Source organism: Podarcis erhardii (assembly GCF_964252035.2).
Source record: "Podarcis erhardii genome assembly, chromosome: 8".
In the NCBI taxonomy this organism is placed as follows: domain Eukaryota; kingdom Metazoa; phylum Chordata; class Lepidosauria; order Squamata; family Lacertidae; genus Podarcis; species Podarcis erhardii.
In genome coordinates this window covers 44,386,413-44,402,297 of record NC_138499.1, presented here as the reverse complement: position 1 = coordinate 44,402,297, position 15,885 = coordinate 44,386,413, and the positions used below count along the sequence as shown (strand labels likewise).

Below are 15,885 nucleotides of genomic sequence, written 5' to 3'. Positions count from 1 at the left end.
ACTAAACAACAACTATATACAGCGGTGCCCTGCAAGATGAATGCTTCGCAAGACGGAAAACTCGCTAGACGAAAGAGTTTTCCGTTTTGGAGGTGCTTCGCAAAATGAATTTCCTATGGGCTTGCTTTGCAAGACGAAAATGTCTTGCGAGTTCCTGTGGTTTTTTTTCCCTCCCCCCCCCTTTTTCTAAGCCGCTAAGCTGCTTATCCGATAAGCCGCTAAAAGCCGCTAAAAGCCGCTAAACCGCTAATAGCGCTAATCCGCTAAGACGTTGCCACCAGTTGTATTAAAAAAAGTTGTATTAAAAAAAGACCTAAGGCAGGCTGCTGAGGACAACTTCAAGTTCAATATCTAAGGCTGAAAACTATGGCTTATTTTTAATGTGAGACATTTTGTCTCACTTTCACAATATCTATGGCTGAAACCTATGGCTTATTTTTAAAGTGAGGCATTTTGTGAAGCCAGACTAAGCATCGTGTGAAAATGGCACTGCTTATTCATTTGTTCTGCACTCTGTCCCCTCCACCAATATTTTTCAGAAGGAAACTCTACCAGGGTTCCATCTTATTCCTAGAGTATAAATGGGTTAATTCCCAACAAAGGATGCTAGAACTATTGCTTGACATGGGCTGATGGGCTGCCATATATCTGGATTTACCTGGACATGTAACCGAATTTTGCCCACACACTGCTGCCGACTGCAGTATTCCGGATATGTCCAGGAAAATCTCGACTTATGGCAACCCTACAAATAATTTCCACTTTCAATAATACATTGAGGTCTTATTTAGGCACCATGTTTTGCAAATATAGATGTCATTCAGTGGGTAAACGTAATTGTATTTATCCATTCGTTCCAGGGTGTATATAGTGGAGAGTGATCAGGTATGCATTCAGGGACCCAGTGCATGGATTATTTTTCTTTTGGATCATGACCAACATCTGATCTTGTATTTCTAGATTTCAAGACATGACAAGCCCCATGAAGTCCACTTGTTGTAAGGATCCAGCATATGGGCCACAGATTTGCTCCTGTTGCAAGATGACCAGTTAAAAAAATGATTTTAAAATATTGATATCATATTGGCAAAAGAATCTTCAATTGCTGAAGATGAGAAAGATAGTTTCTTTTCTTTACCTGGAAGGGAATGTAAGTTCCTTTCCCCCAAAGGTTGCATCTCTGACAGTCTTGCTGTATTGGCCTCTATTGATGCAAGCATCCACATAATAAATAATACGCCGAACTGTAAAAATATCCAGATATATTGACTTTAGTGGCAAACCATTAATTCTCTAAGTTTGTTTTACCCTTGTGTATGAGCCTTAGAATTGCTCTTGCATTTTCAAAAAATACAATGACTGAATCTAGCTTGATTCTCAATATATGGGGCCAAATCTAAGGGCATTTTCTCAAGTTATACTATGTGAATATGTTGCAGATGTCTTGTGCCTGTCTAGCACTTCTAAATGCTGTTAAAGCCTGACAGAAAGAAGAACGGAGCTATTTTTAACTTGAATGTACTTTCGAGTCATTGTAGTTTTCTCATTCGATTTACAGATGTGGGAAATGCAAAAACCAACTGGTGAAAATAGCCGAAGGTATTCTGTTTCATTGGCTTTTCCTTTATTGTACTAGAGAAAAGGAAGTCAATCAAGCAACTTGCTCCCTCCAAATTGGGGCTCTGATGGAAGCTATTTTGGCAATTTGCCCACCTCCATTGCCACATCAGCGTAGCATAAAACAGAGCAGATTGCAGGAACATTCATCTTTAATGTGGAGGTGCTACCTGTGGAGACTACAGGGGCCAGCATGTGGTGCTCTTTCTTTATCCGTGCGCCAGATCAGCCTAAAGGTGGCTGACATGCTGGGAGAAGCAGCTGTCCAGCGGTGATTAGTGGATGCAAAGCACAATAGCACCATTTTGAGATGCAGGCAGTCAACGTGGAGCACTGTAGGAGATGTAACATCCTAACAGTTTGTTGAAACAAGTTCAGAGGAGAATCCTCTTTGCACAGATTTGGTTAATGCATGTCTCCACACCTAATGGCCAGGTGCATTTGGGCAAGAGGTCAACAAATAGTTTAGTAGATAGATCAGGGGTGGGAAACATCAGGGTGTAGGCCTCCAAATGTTCTTAGCTTTTATCAACCCCAGCCAACATGACCAATAGTCAAGGATGGAAACAGCTGTAGTCCAGTGTCCTCTCCCTCACATAGATAATGTGATTATTGTGTGTGTGTGTGAATAAAAACAAAGAGAGAGATCCTGAAGTAGCAAATGATTGTCTACCTTTACTGTATTGTACCTATGGGAGTGAAGTATCTGACAGGGGCTCGCATGATGGCTCCAAATGTTCTGCTGGTCATAGACTGTTTGCCATCCAAATTCTGTAAGGAAAGAGAAAGCTATCAGTTTGGCTGAGGTTAAAAACTCACGCAGAACTACTGAAACTGTGGAGACATCCTGGGATACAGGAAAGCTGAGAGATAAGGAGCTAAGAAATAGATACAAAGTAGGCAGCTGACTAAGAAAGTGTAGCCTCACCAGAGTTCATTTTCTGAAGTCTTGGAATGCTTTCCCAGTTGAATCAACCAATAACTTTTCATTTTGTTCAGAATTGAAATAATTGTGCAGGCATAGAAGCCCCTTCTTTGTGAAAGATGCAGGAAAAATTCAGGCACTTGACTCTGTCAAGAGCAAAGACTTTCTACTGAGAATGGAAAGCTTTAATGAGAATGGTAGGAGGGGTTCAGCATAGTACTAACATGTCCTTTGCACTGCAAGCAAGTGGGGTAGTGGACCTGCTGAACTATGAACTAACCATGGTGATGGACTGGATGAGGGTCAATAAACAAAAGGTAAACCCGGACTGGATGGAGAAACTGTTGATGAATGTTTCCTCTGCTTGGATATGTCAGAGGTGAGGAACCTATACCACATAAGCCTGCCAGGTTGTTTGGATTCAACTATGCTTATGTTTCCTATGCCTGGTGTCATATAAAGGCAGGTGTGGGAAAATTCAAGCTTAAGCTGCAATGGAAGAATTTGGAGTGCAGACACAGCTTGATTTTTTTTGAAAGGTGATGCTCAGTCAATTCCAGTTAGGATCACACTCCTCATGAAGGAGCAGGTTCATAGCTTGCGGGTGCTCCTGGATCCATTAGTGTCACAGGAGACATAAGTGACCTTTTTGGTACAGAGTGTCGTCTGCCAATTTCAGCTGGTGGGACAGCTACTTTCTATCTGAATGTGGATGTTGTCTATGCTCTGATGACTTCGAGGTTAGATTACTGCAGTGCACTAAGCATTGGGTTTCTTTTATATGTGGTCTTGAAACTGCAGCTGGTATAAGAGTTAGCAGCCATACTCTTGAGTGGCATCAGCCATGCTGAACATATCATGCCCATTCTGACTCAGCTGTACTGGGTTGCATATGTTTACAGTAAAAATAATTTGGAGATTGGGACCCCAAAACCCCGTGGGATGCCCCCCTGAAGACCCTTCATCAAATTCCCCCTTCTAGCAGAAGTGTAGAGGGTGACTACAAGAGAGAGAGACTTTTCAGTAGCCCCCTGAATGCTCTTCTGAAGGAGATCTCTCTTGCACTGAGATGCTTTGTACTTTCATTGTTAATTTTTCTGGGGGTATCTGCTGGCTGTATGCTTTAAGATGATCCTGTGATGCTATGGGGTTGGTGAGGTTTTAGAACTTTTTTTTATTTAAAAAAAGATATAATTAGTTTTGCTTGTTTGTTTTAATATTAATGGAATATTTTGTACCTGTTTGATATTTTTGCTGTGAGTTGCTATCTGGCCATTAAGGTGATGAATACAAAATAACAATAATAATAGCAGCAGCAGCAACATATAATACAGTGTTTCCCAACCTTTTTTGGGCAAAGGCACACTTGTTTCATGAAAAAAATCTCGAGGCACACCACCATTACAGCCCCGTGACGTCAGCGCGCAGCGTCACGCCGGGAGGGACGCACGAAAGTGTAAGTTTCAATTTTTTCCCCTCCCCCTTGCCTTCCTTCTGTGCCAACCGCCAAAAAGCCAAGAAAAAAGCCAAGAATTTAGGGCAGCAGGTCGACACGGAAGAAGCTCCTACCTAAGGACAGGTGCAACGGCCGTGTCCTCTTCTGCCACACTTGGCAGCCCTGCCTCACGGTCGTGACTCCCACCCTGATTTCTCCCCGCAGGTCGAGCGGCACAGGCAGCCCAATGTGTCCAGCCCAGACACAAGCCCCGCTTCCCCACTCTAGATCCTGAATGCGACCAAGTGCTCTGGACTCCCGAGCAGGGTGGGAAAGAGGACTCGCATCTGGTAGCCTCCGGGCTCCTCGCCTGCTCGAGGGATGGCATTGCAGGCAAGCTGCCGGCCGTCGCCATCGCTGCCCCCTCATGCGAGTGGACCTGCCCGGAGTGGTGGGCCGGGGGAGGCTCGCTCTCTGTGGGGATGTGGCCCGCACGCGCGGCCCCGCTTCCTCCTGCCCAGGGCTGAGCTCCTTACCCGCGATCTCGGTCTCGCTCACGTGGATCCCACTTATTCCGAAGCTCGCGCCACTAGCCGGGGCTCTCACACCGTGCCAGGGCGAGGCGGCGCGGCCCACTGACGTCATCGCAGCTTGCCGCTGCCCTCGACTTCCCTGTTCCCTCCCCTCCCTCGGGTCGCCGTGGTTACCGAGGACTGCAGGCTGCTCGGGCGAGCGTGGGGCATTAAGTGGGAGAAGGAAAATTAAAATTAAAACTCGCCCGAAGGCCGCCTCTCCGGATATCTTTCGAATTTTTAAATTTTTTCCGCGGCACACCAGGCAACGTCTCGCGGCACACTAGTGTGCCGCGGAACACCAGTTGGGAAACACTGATATAATATAGAGATTTGTGGTTAATTCATATATACACTTCATCCTTTGATGGCTGATGTCCCAAGATTTCAATCCACAGCTAGTGTTGAATGTCTTTGAAATGGAGAAACTTCATGAAATGAAAGACTAAAGGGGGCTTATCTGAAATTTCCATCCCCATTCTAATAGTATAATTGCTTTGTTTTCATACTTTTGAGAGCTCAGGCACATGGGAGCCTCAAAGTGGGCTTTCCAAAATGCAGCTTTGAGCGCACTGAATTAGAAAACAGGATGAAGCACACTGGTGCAACGAGCAGATTCTAATGGCTCTACTTTGACAGCCTGCCCTTGTTCTACAAATGGGTATTCGGTGCATTAAAAAGGTCATCCTCTTCCTGATCCCTTCAGCATTGTTGGCAATGCAATTATTTCTGCAGCACTAGAATGATGTGCCATAAACAGGAGGGTTATGACTTCCCTCAGCAGAAAGCAAGTGCAGGTTTTCAAAGAAAAAGCTCTTCAAAAACTAGCATCTTTAATAACATCAGCTGAAATAAAGCACACTTCTAGCTAAGTGAATTGCTTTTAAATAAATGGGTTCCAGGGTGCTGTTTTCTTTCCTTTCAAAACCTGCTAGGTATGTGTGTGAAAGCCTGTCCTTAAGAAAATGCAAACAAAATTCTTCAAGCTATTGGATTCTCTGTGTACAGAATGCCTACTGTTCATGAGGAATTTTTCTACAAATGGAAAGAAAAAATGTCAGAGAAGCGATGGAAGAACAGTTCTTCCCAAGCTTTGCTAACATAGGAATGTTTGTTTATTTCTGCTTTTTGATAAACTGTGGCATTTTGATCAGAGTGAAAAGTATGCAGGCACAATTTTGGTCCATGGGTGGAATGTTTCTGGGTGCAGAAAGGACTGCCCAAATTGGAGAGGTAGCTTTTGAGGGGGAAAGGAGGGTGCATGAATGTAACAAACCATTTTGGTGCTACTTTTCCATTTTGGTTATTTTTTACACTTTGCCACCTTTAGCGGTAGCAGCAAAAGAACCCCTTCTGATTATCCTCCCCTGGAATGTCACTATGTCTTTACATAGTAATGCTCTAAGGAAGGGTTCGGGAACCAATCCCTCCCACTCATTATGTTGATGTACTCCAACTCCCACCATCCCTGACCATTGGCCATGTTGTCTGGGGCCAGAAGAAGCTGGAGTCCAACAACATATGCAGAGCCACAGGTTGCCCAGCCCTGTTCTAGTGGAAGAATAACAGCCGTAATTGATGCAGCAAAGAGCTTTCTCTTCACTTTAACCTGTGGTGGAGGGAGCAATGAAAGAGTCTCCTACAGCATCATGGACACAGAGGAAAATAAAAGAAGTAGTTCACTACAATTATCTCTCTTTTCTTCCCTGGCCGCTGCTGAAGCTGGCAGCAAGAAGTTCATTATATTTGTGTCCCCCCAAAAAACCCCCTCAAAGAAAAGTGTCTCCCCATTTTGCCACCCTTGAATGGGGCACACAAAAAAAGATACAAGAGAGCTTTCTCCCAAGCAGAAATGGATGTGAATAGCACCATTTCATTCCCCAGGGGATTCTGGGGACAGGGCCCTACTCATCTCCTTGTTGAGAACATATGCTTTGCTGGGGAGGAGGAACATCCATATCAGCCCCATTGCCTTTCCCTCCTTCTCCCAGTAAGTTGCTGGGCCCTCAGAGGGAAGGGAAAGTGGGTAGGTGAGGCAGCAGAAGTGGACTCTGTGAATGACCTTGCACATTTTGTTGGTGCTTAAACTGTGCACTGAGTTTCTCAGGCAAATGAGAAAGCACAACCCATTTGAGGTGGATGCTTTGGGCAGCCTTCCTTGGAAGTAGGTTCCATGTTTCTTACAGGAACGGTGCCATCTATTCAATTGCACAATTATCTCTTTTGGGTAATTGTGCAATAAAGCAGGAAACCTTGTACAGTGGTACCTTGGTTCTCAAATTTAATCCATTCCAGAAGTCCATTCCAAAACCAAAGTGTTCCAAAACCAAGACGCGCTTTCCCATAGAAAGTAATGCAAAAGGGATTAATCCATTCCAGACTTTTAAAAACAAACCCCCAAACAGCAAAATAAAAAAATTCCTTCCAGTAGCACCTTAAAGACCAACTGAGTTAGTTCTAGGTATGAGCTTTCGTGTGCATGCACACTTCTTCAGATACCTTTTTCCTTCCAGTAGCACCTTAAAGACCAACTGAGTTAGTTCTAGGTATGAGCTTTCGTGTGCATGCACGAAAAGTATCTGAAGAAGTGTGCATGCACACGAAAGCTCATACCTAGAACTAACTCAGTTGGTCTTTAAGGTGCTACTGGAAGGAATTTTTTTATTTTGTTTTGACCATGGCAGACCAACACAGCTACCTATCTGTAACCCCAAACAGCAATTTAACATGAATTATACTATCTAACGAGACCATTGATCCATAAAATGAAAGCAATAATCAATGTACCATATTATAAAATAAACAAGACATTATTGTAGATGATAAAAAATAAAAATTATTTTTTCTTTCCTTACCTGCACTGATGATAGTCATTGTTTGGATGGGGGGCTTTTATCCATTTCCGCAGTCACACAATCAGTCAATCAGTAGCTGAACTGGGTTCCACACAGTCACAAAAACAAATTAACCAAAAAAGCCACAAAAACAAAAGGACCAAACTTAATCCATTCCGGAAGTCCATTTGACTTCTGAAATGTTTGAAAACCAAGGTGTAGCTTCTGATTGGTACAGGCACCCCAGAAACAATTGCTGACAACCGCATCAGACGTTCAGCTTCCGGAAAACATTTGAAAACAACAGATATTGATAGACGACTTCTCAAAATACTTAGAGAGTTACATTCAGACACCACAGTTAAAATCAGAACTGGGATGTCAGGCAACTATACTGACCCACTGCCACTGGGGAAAGGGGTTAAACAGGGCTGTTTGTTAGCACCGTTCCTCTTTAATTTCTATATAAACGACATTGTTCAACATATGGCAAAGTATAAGTCATCAGCCCCTGCCCTGGAAGGCAAACACCTGAATATACTGCTATATGCTGATGACATGGCGGTCATGGCACTCACTCGAAGGGGCCTACTCAGCATGCTGGAGGGACTCGCAGCTTATTGTTCCCAAAACTCTCTAAAGATAAACTATGATAAAACAAAAATTGTGGTATTTACTAGAGCTCGCCACACATTTAGATGGTCTCTAGATGAACACAAAATTGAACAATGTCTCCTCTTTAAATATCTTGGTATCACTTTCCAAGCTACATCTAGCTGGCTTGCCCACTTCAAGACTGTAGCCCTTCTAACATGTAAGACAACTGGTGCTCTGCTCAGCTTTTTTTATTCGAGGGGAGGGCAACTGGTGACCCCGGCACTAAAAACTTTTGTTGGAAAAGTGATTCCACAGATGTTATACGGAGTAGAACTCTGGGGATGGAATCAGAAGCTGTTAGAACGGCTTGAAATCTTCCAAAATTTTTATCTCAGAAGAATTCTAGGCCTCCCTCAGAGTACTCCGGCAGCTCTCCTAAGAGTGGAAGTAGGATTACCTTCTGTGTCTGCCAGGGCCCACTTAAGATTCCTGCGCTTTTTCACCAACCTCATAGATGCCCCGAACACCCTATTGGCTAAACAAGCCTTTGTATCATTACAATATAATACCACTTGGCATAAAAGTCTACTAGACATTCTATCCAGATACAACCTACCTGAGTTTAACACTCTCAAATTGTGGAGCCCTGATAAAGTTCGGGAATGGATCTTTGAAAAAGATGCCTTTTTGGACTCCACCAAGATAAAAAACTCTGGGTTTTCCTACTGGTTCCCACGAGTAAAAGCAGTCAAAACCTGTGGCAACTACTTGGTGGAGATCACTGATCCCACCCTTCGGAGAGCTTTCACCATGGCACGGTTTCAAACATTGCCAACTGCTTATCTGACCGGTAGATACACAAAAACCCCAGTTGAACATCGTTTATGTCCTTGCCTTATGAAAATTAAAAAGGATCTTACACATTATTTCCTCTATTGCCCCATTTACTCGGGCTTTAGAGACGCATTGCTGCAAATTATACCCAACTCTATAACCAGTCCTGAAGATAGAGTAAAATTTTTGTTAGTTGATGCAAACCCACACATTACCCATGTGGTAGCGGTCTTTGTGATGAAGGCCATGAAAGCCAGGGAAAGATTTATGGTCGACAATGTAAAGACCCCTTCATCGTCTGTTTAACTCGCTGCCTGTTTTCCCTCCTTTTCTATTTTGTGGGAAGATGGTTTTGTTGGCATAGTATGTAATGAATTTTAATATTTTTAACTATTGTAGTGTTGATTTTTGTGCACAGGCATGGTCCTCACAATAAACGGATTTGATTTGAAAACAAGAACACTTACTTCCGGGTTTTTGGCATTTGGGAACCAAGGCATTTGAATACCAAGGTACCACTGTATAAGATAATTAGCCAGCTGCCAATATCTGTCATGTTTAAGATTTTATATACAACTAAGCGTTCCCACCCCTGCTTGCTCCACTCACCAACCCCACTCACTCACACACCCCTGGGCATCCCTCCCTTTACACCTGACCAAACCTGCATTCCTTATTACCCTGTCCCCCACAGCTCACCCCACCTCATTTAGCTTGCTTTCTACCCCTCCCCTGTGAAGCTCACCCCAAATATGGCAGCCCATCCCTCACAGCATGTTAATATGTTCAGTGGAGGGGTGAGCACAAACTGCTCCAGCAATTTTTAATGTGAGGGATGCTTCAGAGAGTGCCAAACCTATCTCTGAAGTGCCTCCCACCCTCCTTAAAATATGCTCCAGCAACATTTAATTGTGTGGGGGGTATGTTTCTCAGAGAGTGGTTTGCCAATCCGCTGTCTGAAACACTTTCTACTCTCCTTTGAGCATCACTCCTTCCTCATCAGCTCACCTGCACTGCCTGCCACCTATGGCACTTGCTTGCTCACCTGCTTGTTGTTCTGTCGTCATACTGCAGTTGGAGTGGCCACCTACTGGCAGCTATGCAAACTACAGCATGATGACGATTTTTCTTGCAAAAATATAGTATAGAGAGATATGTCACCTACAACTGAAGAGTCTGCCTTTGTTTCCTCCGCACATTTTCCCTGACTCATCATTTGATTCAACGAGTTTTATTGCAGTTTCCTTTTAGGGCTCTGATGAAAAGAGTTGACCAAGCTAATCTGGCTCTCATTTGAGAATGGTTTGGTAATGCCTTCCCCATTGAACCTGATCCGTCTCACTCATTATCCTATTGCATTAGCGGTTGGGGAAATGGTGTGTTTGAGCACATTTCTACCTCACTTTTACAGTGCAGGTTTGAAACCTGTTCCTGTAATAGAGTCCTATAAAAGCTTCCTCCATTCTCTGTGCTCATGGCTCTTTTCCACAGCATTAAGAGAATACTGCTTGTGTGTCATTTCTAAACACTGGAACCACTAAGGAGCATTAAAAAAAAAAAAACAGTCTAAGAAATAGATCTTTCCCAGAACACCTTTGAAAATCACTGAAGCATACCTGCATGCCTTCAAAGTGGAGGAAATTGGCGCCACAAACAGCCTACACCCATTTTCTACTACCACAGCTGCAGACCAGTGAGGATGAGAATAAATAACTCTGTTTTTATCCATGAACATAAATAACTAAACTATAATTGCTATGCCCTCACCCCTAAACTCATAAAATGCTAAGAAGAGACTGCAGAAGTTTGGATAAAGTCATTTCTGTGGACAGTTAAGCACTGCAGTCACTGCATGACTAACTTTTAACTATGTATTTGTGTAGACCGGGGGAAAGGGAGACAGCCTGTCACAAGAATTGCAAGAGGGACTCACATTTGGACAGAGATAGAAATGGTCCACCTCTTTAATAACTGTGGGAAGGACTGCTTGACAGCCCTGTATTGCATTTGACACTTGAGAATAAGGCAAAAAAGGTCAGATCAGAATCACTCTACAATGCACAGCTCCCTAGAATGCTGCCTCCCACAACCAACTCATCTTTATCTCAAAGCCCACATTCTGTCATCTCACATTGATTTCATAGGGTGTGTGTGTGTGTGTGTTGGGGGTGATGGTATCACCAAAGCTATGAATCAATGCAAACCTGGGTCGTATCGAATCCTGTAAACTGATGTAACAAGGAGGAGATAAGCATACATTTAATTACGAAAGTAGTTATTTGCATAAACCAAAGTAAATCGGAGAAGCTGACATACCTATATGTAGTTTCAAAAAGAGAAGTGGGGGAACTCCAGACATTAACCTAACGAAAGGAAAATGTTTGGGCAGAGCTTTTCTGGGTTGAATACTCCCCAACTCCTGTTCTTAAATGCCACAATCATGAGTTTTATCCATGTTATTTACATTTGCCATGTACAGTGGTACCTCGGGTTAAGAACTTAATTCGTTCTGGAGGTCTGTTCTTAACCTGAAACTGTTCGTAACCTGAGGTACCACTTTAGCTAATGGGGCCTCCCACTGCCACAACACTGCCGCCACGTGATTTCTGTTCTCATCCTGAAGCAAAGTTCTTAACCCAAGGTACTATTTCTGAGTTAGCAGAGTCTGTAACCTGAAGTGTCTGAAACCTGAGGTACCACTGTATTAGGGTTGCCATACGTCTGGAATTTCCCGGACATAGCTGGCAATTGACCTTCGGAAGCAGTGTCTGGGCAGAAATCACTGAAATGTCCGGGGAAATCCATATGTATGGCAACGCCCGTTGGCAGTGTCATATGTGGCAATTTCCCTTAAAAATCTTTTTTTTTTAAATAATATTTATTAAGATTTTCAAAAATACAGAAAGAAAAGATTAGAATACATTCAAAGCCTTATTTTCATACACCCACTTTCCGGGACTCCCTCTTTCCCCCACCCCTACCATATTCCCCTATCATATTGTTGGCTCCACAAGCTCTCAATTCTAATTAAAACTTAGTTTGTTTAAACCATTAATCGAATTTAAATTTAACTTTGTACAATCCTCATCAATACCCTTACTAACGAAACAAAAGTTCTTTTCCCAGAGCCCACCCCCTTTCCATTCCACAATTTCCCTTTTTTTTAATGATCAAAAACACCCCACACAATAGACATATAAGAAAATAAGAAATAAAAAGTGTAGTAAGTAAAAGAAACCCATTTCAAAAGATAGTTGACAAGCCTTTGGATTCTATTTCTCCCCCCCCCCTCCCGTCCCCGGTTTAGTTTCCCCCTGACCACCAATCCATGTTGTCTGCCTGGAATTTTTAAAGTCCATAAATCACATTTTCCCCCCAACTCCTTGCTGGCTTTTTCTTTTTATAATTATTTTTAGAATAATTTTTAAACCATTTAGCATCAAATCTATAACAACGCTCCCCCCATTGTTCTTTCCAAATTGTAGTCCAGTTTCCTCTTGTTCCGCTACTAAAACGTTCTAGTTCAGAAATTTAGTAAGTCTGCAGGGGTTATTGTTGTTCAGGAACAAAAACTTGCGTTCAGTTCCTTCCTTTCTTCAATAGAAAATTCTATTGTCTCCTTTAGCTGAACACCCTGTAGACACAATATTGTTTCCGTTTTGCAGCTTTCCCAGAAGATAACCAGTCCTGTAAAATTCCGATGGTATTTTTCCACTTACGACCTTCTTTGTAATGTCCCGAAGCTCCTCTAGGGGGATTATAGTAACTTTGTTTTCTCTAGTCCAAAAGTCCGATTGTTATCCATGTTTTCGCCATTTTGTATCCAAGTTTTAATGGGTTGTAATAAATTATAACAAAATTTAACCAGCAAAGTCCTCGTATTAAAGTCCTCTTTGAATTTCCGACTTTGACAGCTACTTTGACAGCTGTCAAAGTCTCCTTCGCTTTTCGCCAGGCTCTCTCCTCGGTCACCCCGGTTCCCGGGGGGGAGGGTTACGTTTTCCTTCTCCCTCAATTCTTCCTCCAGCACAGTTCTTGTAGTTTCCCATCGTGGAATTCTTAATTTTTATCAGCAATACAATTCTTTTTGGACCTTGGTTTCCCAGTCCTTGTTTTGGAAGGTTTACAATAGGGAGGGGGACTGACTTCCTTTTTAGATCCCCCCCGCTCGTATCAAATCCGAAAAAAAAATTTCTTGTTTTTCCTTTTAAACCCGGTTTCCAAATTACTCACGGGTTGTTGTTGAAAGTCCGAATTCTCAATGGAAGAAGTCAGCGCTCTCCGCCGGATGGCATGCGGCTTCGCTCGGCAGGGATAGCAGAGGACTCAAAGCACCACGCTTCTCCCCGGCACCCGATCCGTAGCCTTTAAAAAGGCTCCTTCACAAGTCGGGAGGGCGCTAGCGGTGCCAGCCGAGTCTCCATGTCCACGGCCTCCGTGGCCGTGGTTTTTAAGGGTCCCCGCATCGCCGGTGCGGTAGGACCCAGCCCCTGCCGAGCCGGCTCCTTCCGGAGCTCGGAGGGAGTCCGCCATTCGGCGATGGCGCCAACCCGGAAGTCAATTTCCCTTAAAAATCTCTTCACTTTTTTTTTTTTTTTTTGAAAAAACCTCAACAACTTTGGCCAAAAAGTTTCACTTTTTGAAATATGGCAACCCTACCATAGATGGCTTCTGGGACAAAGTTTTTGATTAACTTAAGCCTTCTTAAAAGAGGTGCCAGCTAAAACTATGATTTCACCTCTCCTAGTAAATGGATTGGATGGAAGTTTATTTATTTATTTGCACACAAAAAACACCACTGTATTGCCAATGATTGCCAATCATATTGCATATGATTAAAAAAAAATCATAGCAACGAATACTATAAAAGTCAACAATACAATTATATTGATAAAACTGAACAAATACAGAATACTAAATCTATAGATCAGATTAGTACACCAACATAGCTAGATTACTCCTCATGGAAAGCCTGGCTTCCTGGTTTATATGGGAATTAGCATATTGTGGAGTAATCTGGACTCATAATTTGGATTTTTAAAAAATCTGTTTAAAGGAAGATACTTATTCTGCTTTTAAAGTTTAGGAAAAATGCCCATGATGGTTAATGTGAAAATTACACATAGTAAAAAAAAATGTTAAAAACAGTACAAAAAAAAAAACAAAAAAACAAATGGGGCAGAAGAAAAAATTACAACCATCCACAAAGGATTGTCAGGAGTGATCAACTAGGATAAATGCCTGCTGGAATAAAATGTCTTCAAGGAATGAGGGAATGACAGACCAATCTCCCAGGGCAGGCGGTTATATAACATAGGTTCTGCAATGGAAAATGCCTTTTCATGTTCCCCTGCCAACTACACATGGCAAGTGGGTGAAGGATTCCCAGGACTCTGAGTTGGGCAATCTGACTATAGTGAAAGGAGCAAGCATGCAATTTGGGGGTGCTTCTCAATCTCTCATTGTCACTGGAAGCCTAAGTGCTTAGGGGTGACTTTTACCCATTTGGACGTGTATGCTAGCTGCATCTGCCTGTGGACAAGGGATAGCCTTGCCATTGTGAGTTATGCACGTGTAAGCTCAAGACTGGACTATTGTAATACACTCCACATAGGATTACTGATCTCAGACAAACCCACCACAGTAAAGTTACGTCCTAGTTGCTAAGAAAAAGAGAAGAGAATGGTTAAGAATGGACCTCCAGAATGAATTAAGTTCTTAACCCGAGGTACCACTGTACATCAGTGCCCTCTGATTCCACTTCTCAGCAGTTTCAGATCTGTAGCCTACTGCCAGAATATCATTACTTTTTCTTGTCTCCTATCCTCACCTAGGTGCTTCCAATAGAACTTCTATTTTCTGATCCTGTGCAGGTATGTACACATTCTTTACAAGTAATACTTGTTGAATGGTTTCTTTAAATGTAAAGGTTCATCATTGTTCCACCCGATGTGTATGTCTTTAAGGGGCCAGAGCAAAATAACGAGACCCAGCTTTACAGCTGTGAAACATAGCAGGTGCTGCTGAGTTGTATTGATTAAGCTGTGTCAGCAATTGGGTAGAGTATATAAGGAGCAGCACCTAGCTCTCCCATTACCCTGGGGGATGGGTTGGTGGTTGGGTCTGGTTTGGTTGTTGATGTATTTAGTGTAAATGGAGTTTTTGTTTTTGTAATTAAAACCTTGTTTAAGTTATTTTTGAATCCCTTTTTAATGCATGGTCTCCCCAGCAAGCTCTCTGCAGCGCTACCATACTGCAAATAGCCAACATCTTTGGTTATGGGCCCAGCTGCTGAGTGGATGACTGCATATTTTTGGACTCAGAGAAAGGTTTGAAAACTCCTTCTCCTGTTAGCGTAGTTTTTGTGGGTCTGGAAGAGTTCCAGAATGGTTGACCGGGTTCCTGAAGCTGAGAAGGCTCTGGTCTTCCCACAGCTGACAGATGAAAACTATAGTTTGTGGCCTTTTCGGGTGGAGGCACTTTTGACCTCTAGAGAAGTATGGACCTATGTAACTGATGACCCTCCTAACCCTGTGACTAATGCCTGGTCGAAGGGAGATGCAAAGATGTAACAAAGATATGTGTGACGTGTTAATTTCTACAAAAACTAAACAAGAATATGAACAGGTAGTATCAGTTACAGAAGAAATTTGATGTGGTGGAATTAGGCATAGCTAAAAATTACTTATCCATGCAAATTGAGAAAGGCAAAAATGGATCTTTTCTGGTTCATCAAACTGCAAAAATTGATGATCTTATTGAAATGCTATGTTTAGAAAATGCAAATGGGAAGGAAACGCCTATGGTGTGTGGCTTCACCTTTACAGGTGAAGATAAGCCATTTCCTAACAAAACTTTGTATCGTTCTGCTATAGGCAAGCTAAATTTCATTCAAAGAATCTCAAGATTTCTGGCAAAATTTGTGGAAAAGCCCACTACACAATGTTTCTCTGCTCTTAAGAGGGTGGTAATGTACCTTAAACATACCAAACATTATAGGTTGCAGTTCACATCAAGTATTGACAAAGGTTTTGAAATTTTCTGTGATGCATCTCATGCAGTGGAACAAAA

At 42.6% G+C, this 15,885-nt stretch overlaps 1 protein-coding gene across 14 annotated transcripts in view; it reads right to left on the bottom strand.

Moving 5' to 3' along the window:
• LOC309348482 (uncharacterized protein) overlaps positions 1–15,885 on the bottom strand; it is a 142,688-nt gene that overhangs the window by 91,570 nt on the left and 35,233 nt on the right. For 5 of the 14 annotated variants that reach the window (XM_081873738.1, XM_081873737.1, XM_081873735.1 and 2 more), the window contains 2 exons: positions 2,307–2,388; positions 1,139–1,244 (listed from right to left, as the gene is read on the bottom strand). The exons of 4 other annotated variants lie outside the window; for them this stretch is intronic. In XM_081873738.1, coding sequence (XP_081729864.1) covers positions 1,139–1,244; positions 2,307–2,367 — 167 coding nt within the window. In that variant the 5' untranslated portion in view covers positions 2,368–2,388. Of the gene's footprint in view, positions 1–1,138; positions 1,245–2,290; positions 2,389–7,404; positions 7,486–15,885 lie in introns of all 14 variants that reach the window. 5 more of the 14 variants (XR_014159402.1, XR_014159405.1, XM_081873736.1 and 2 more) reach the window with 4 other exon arrangements.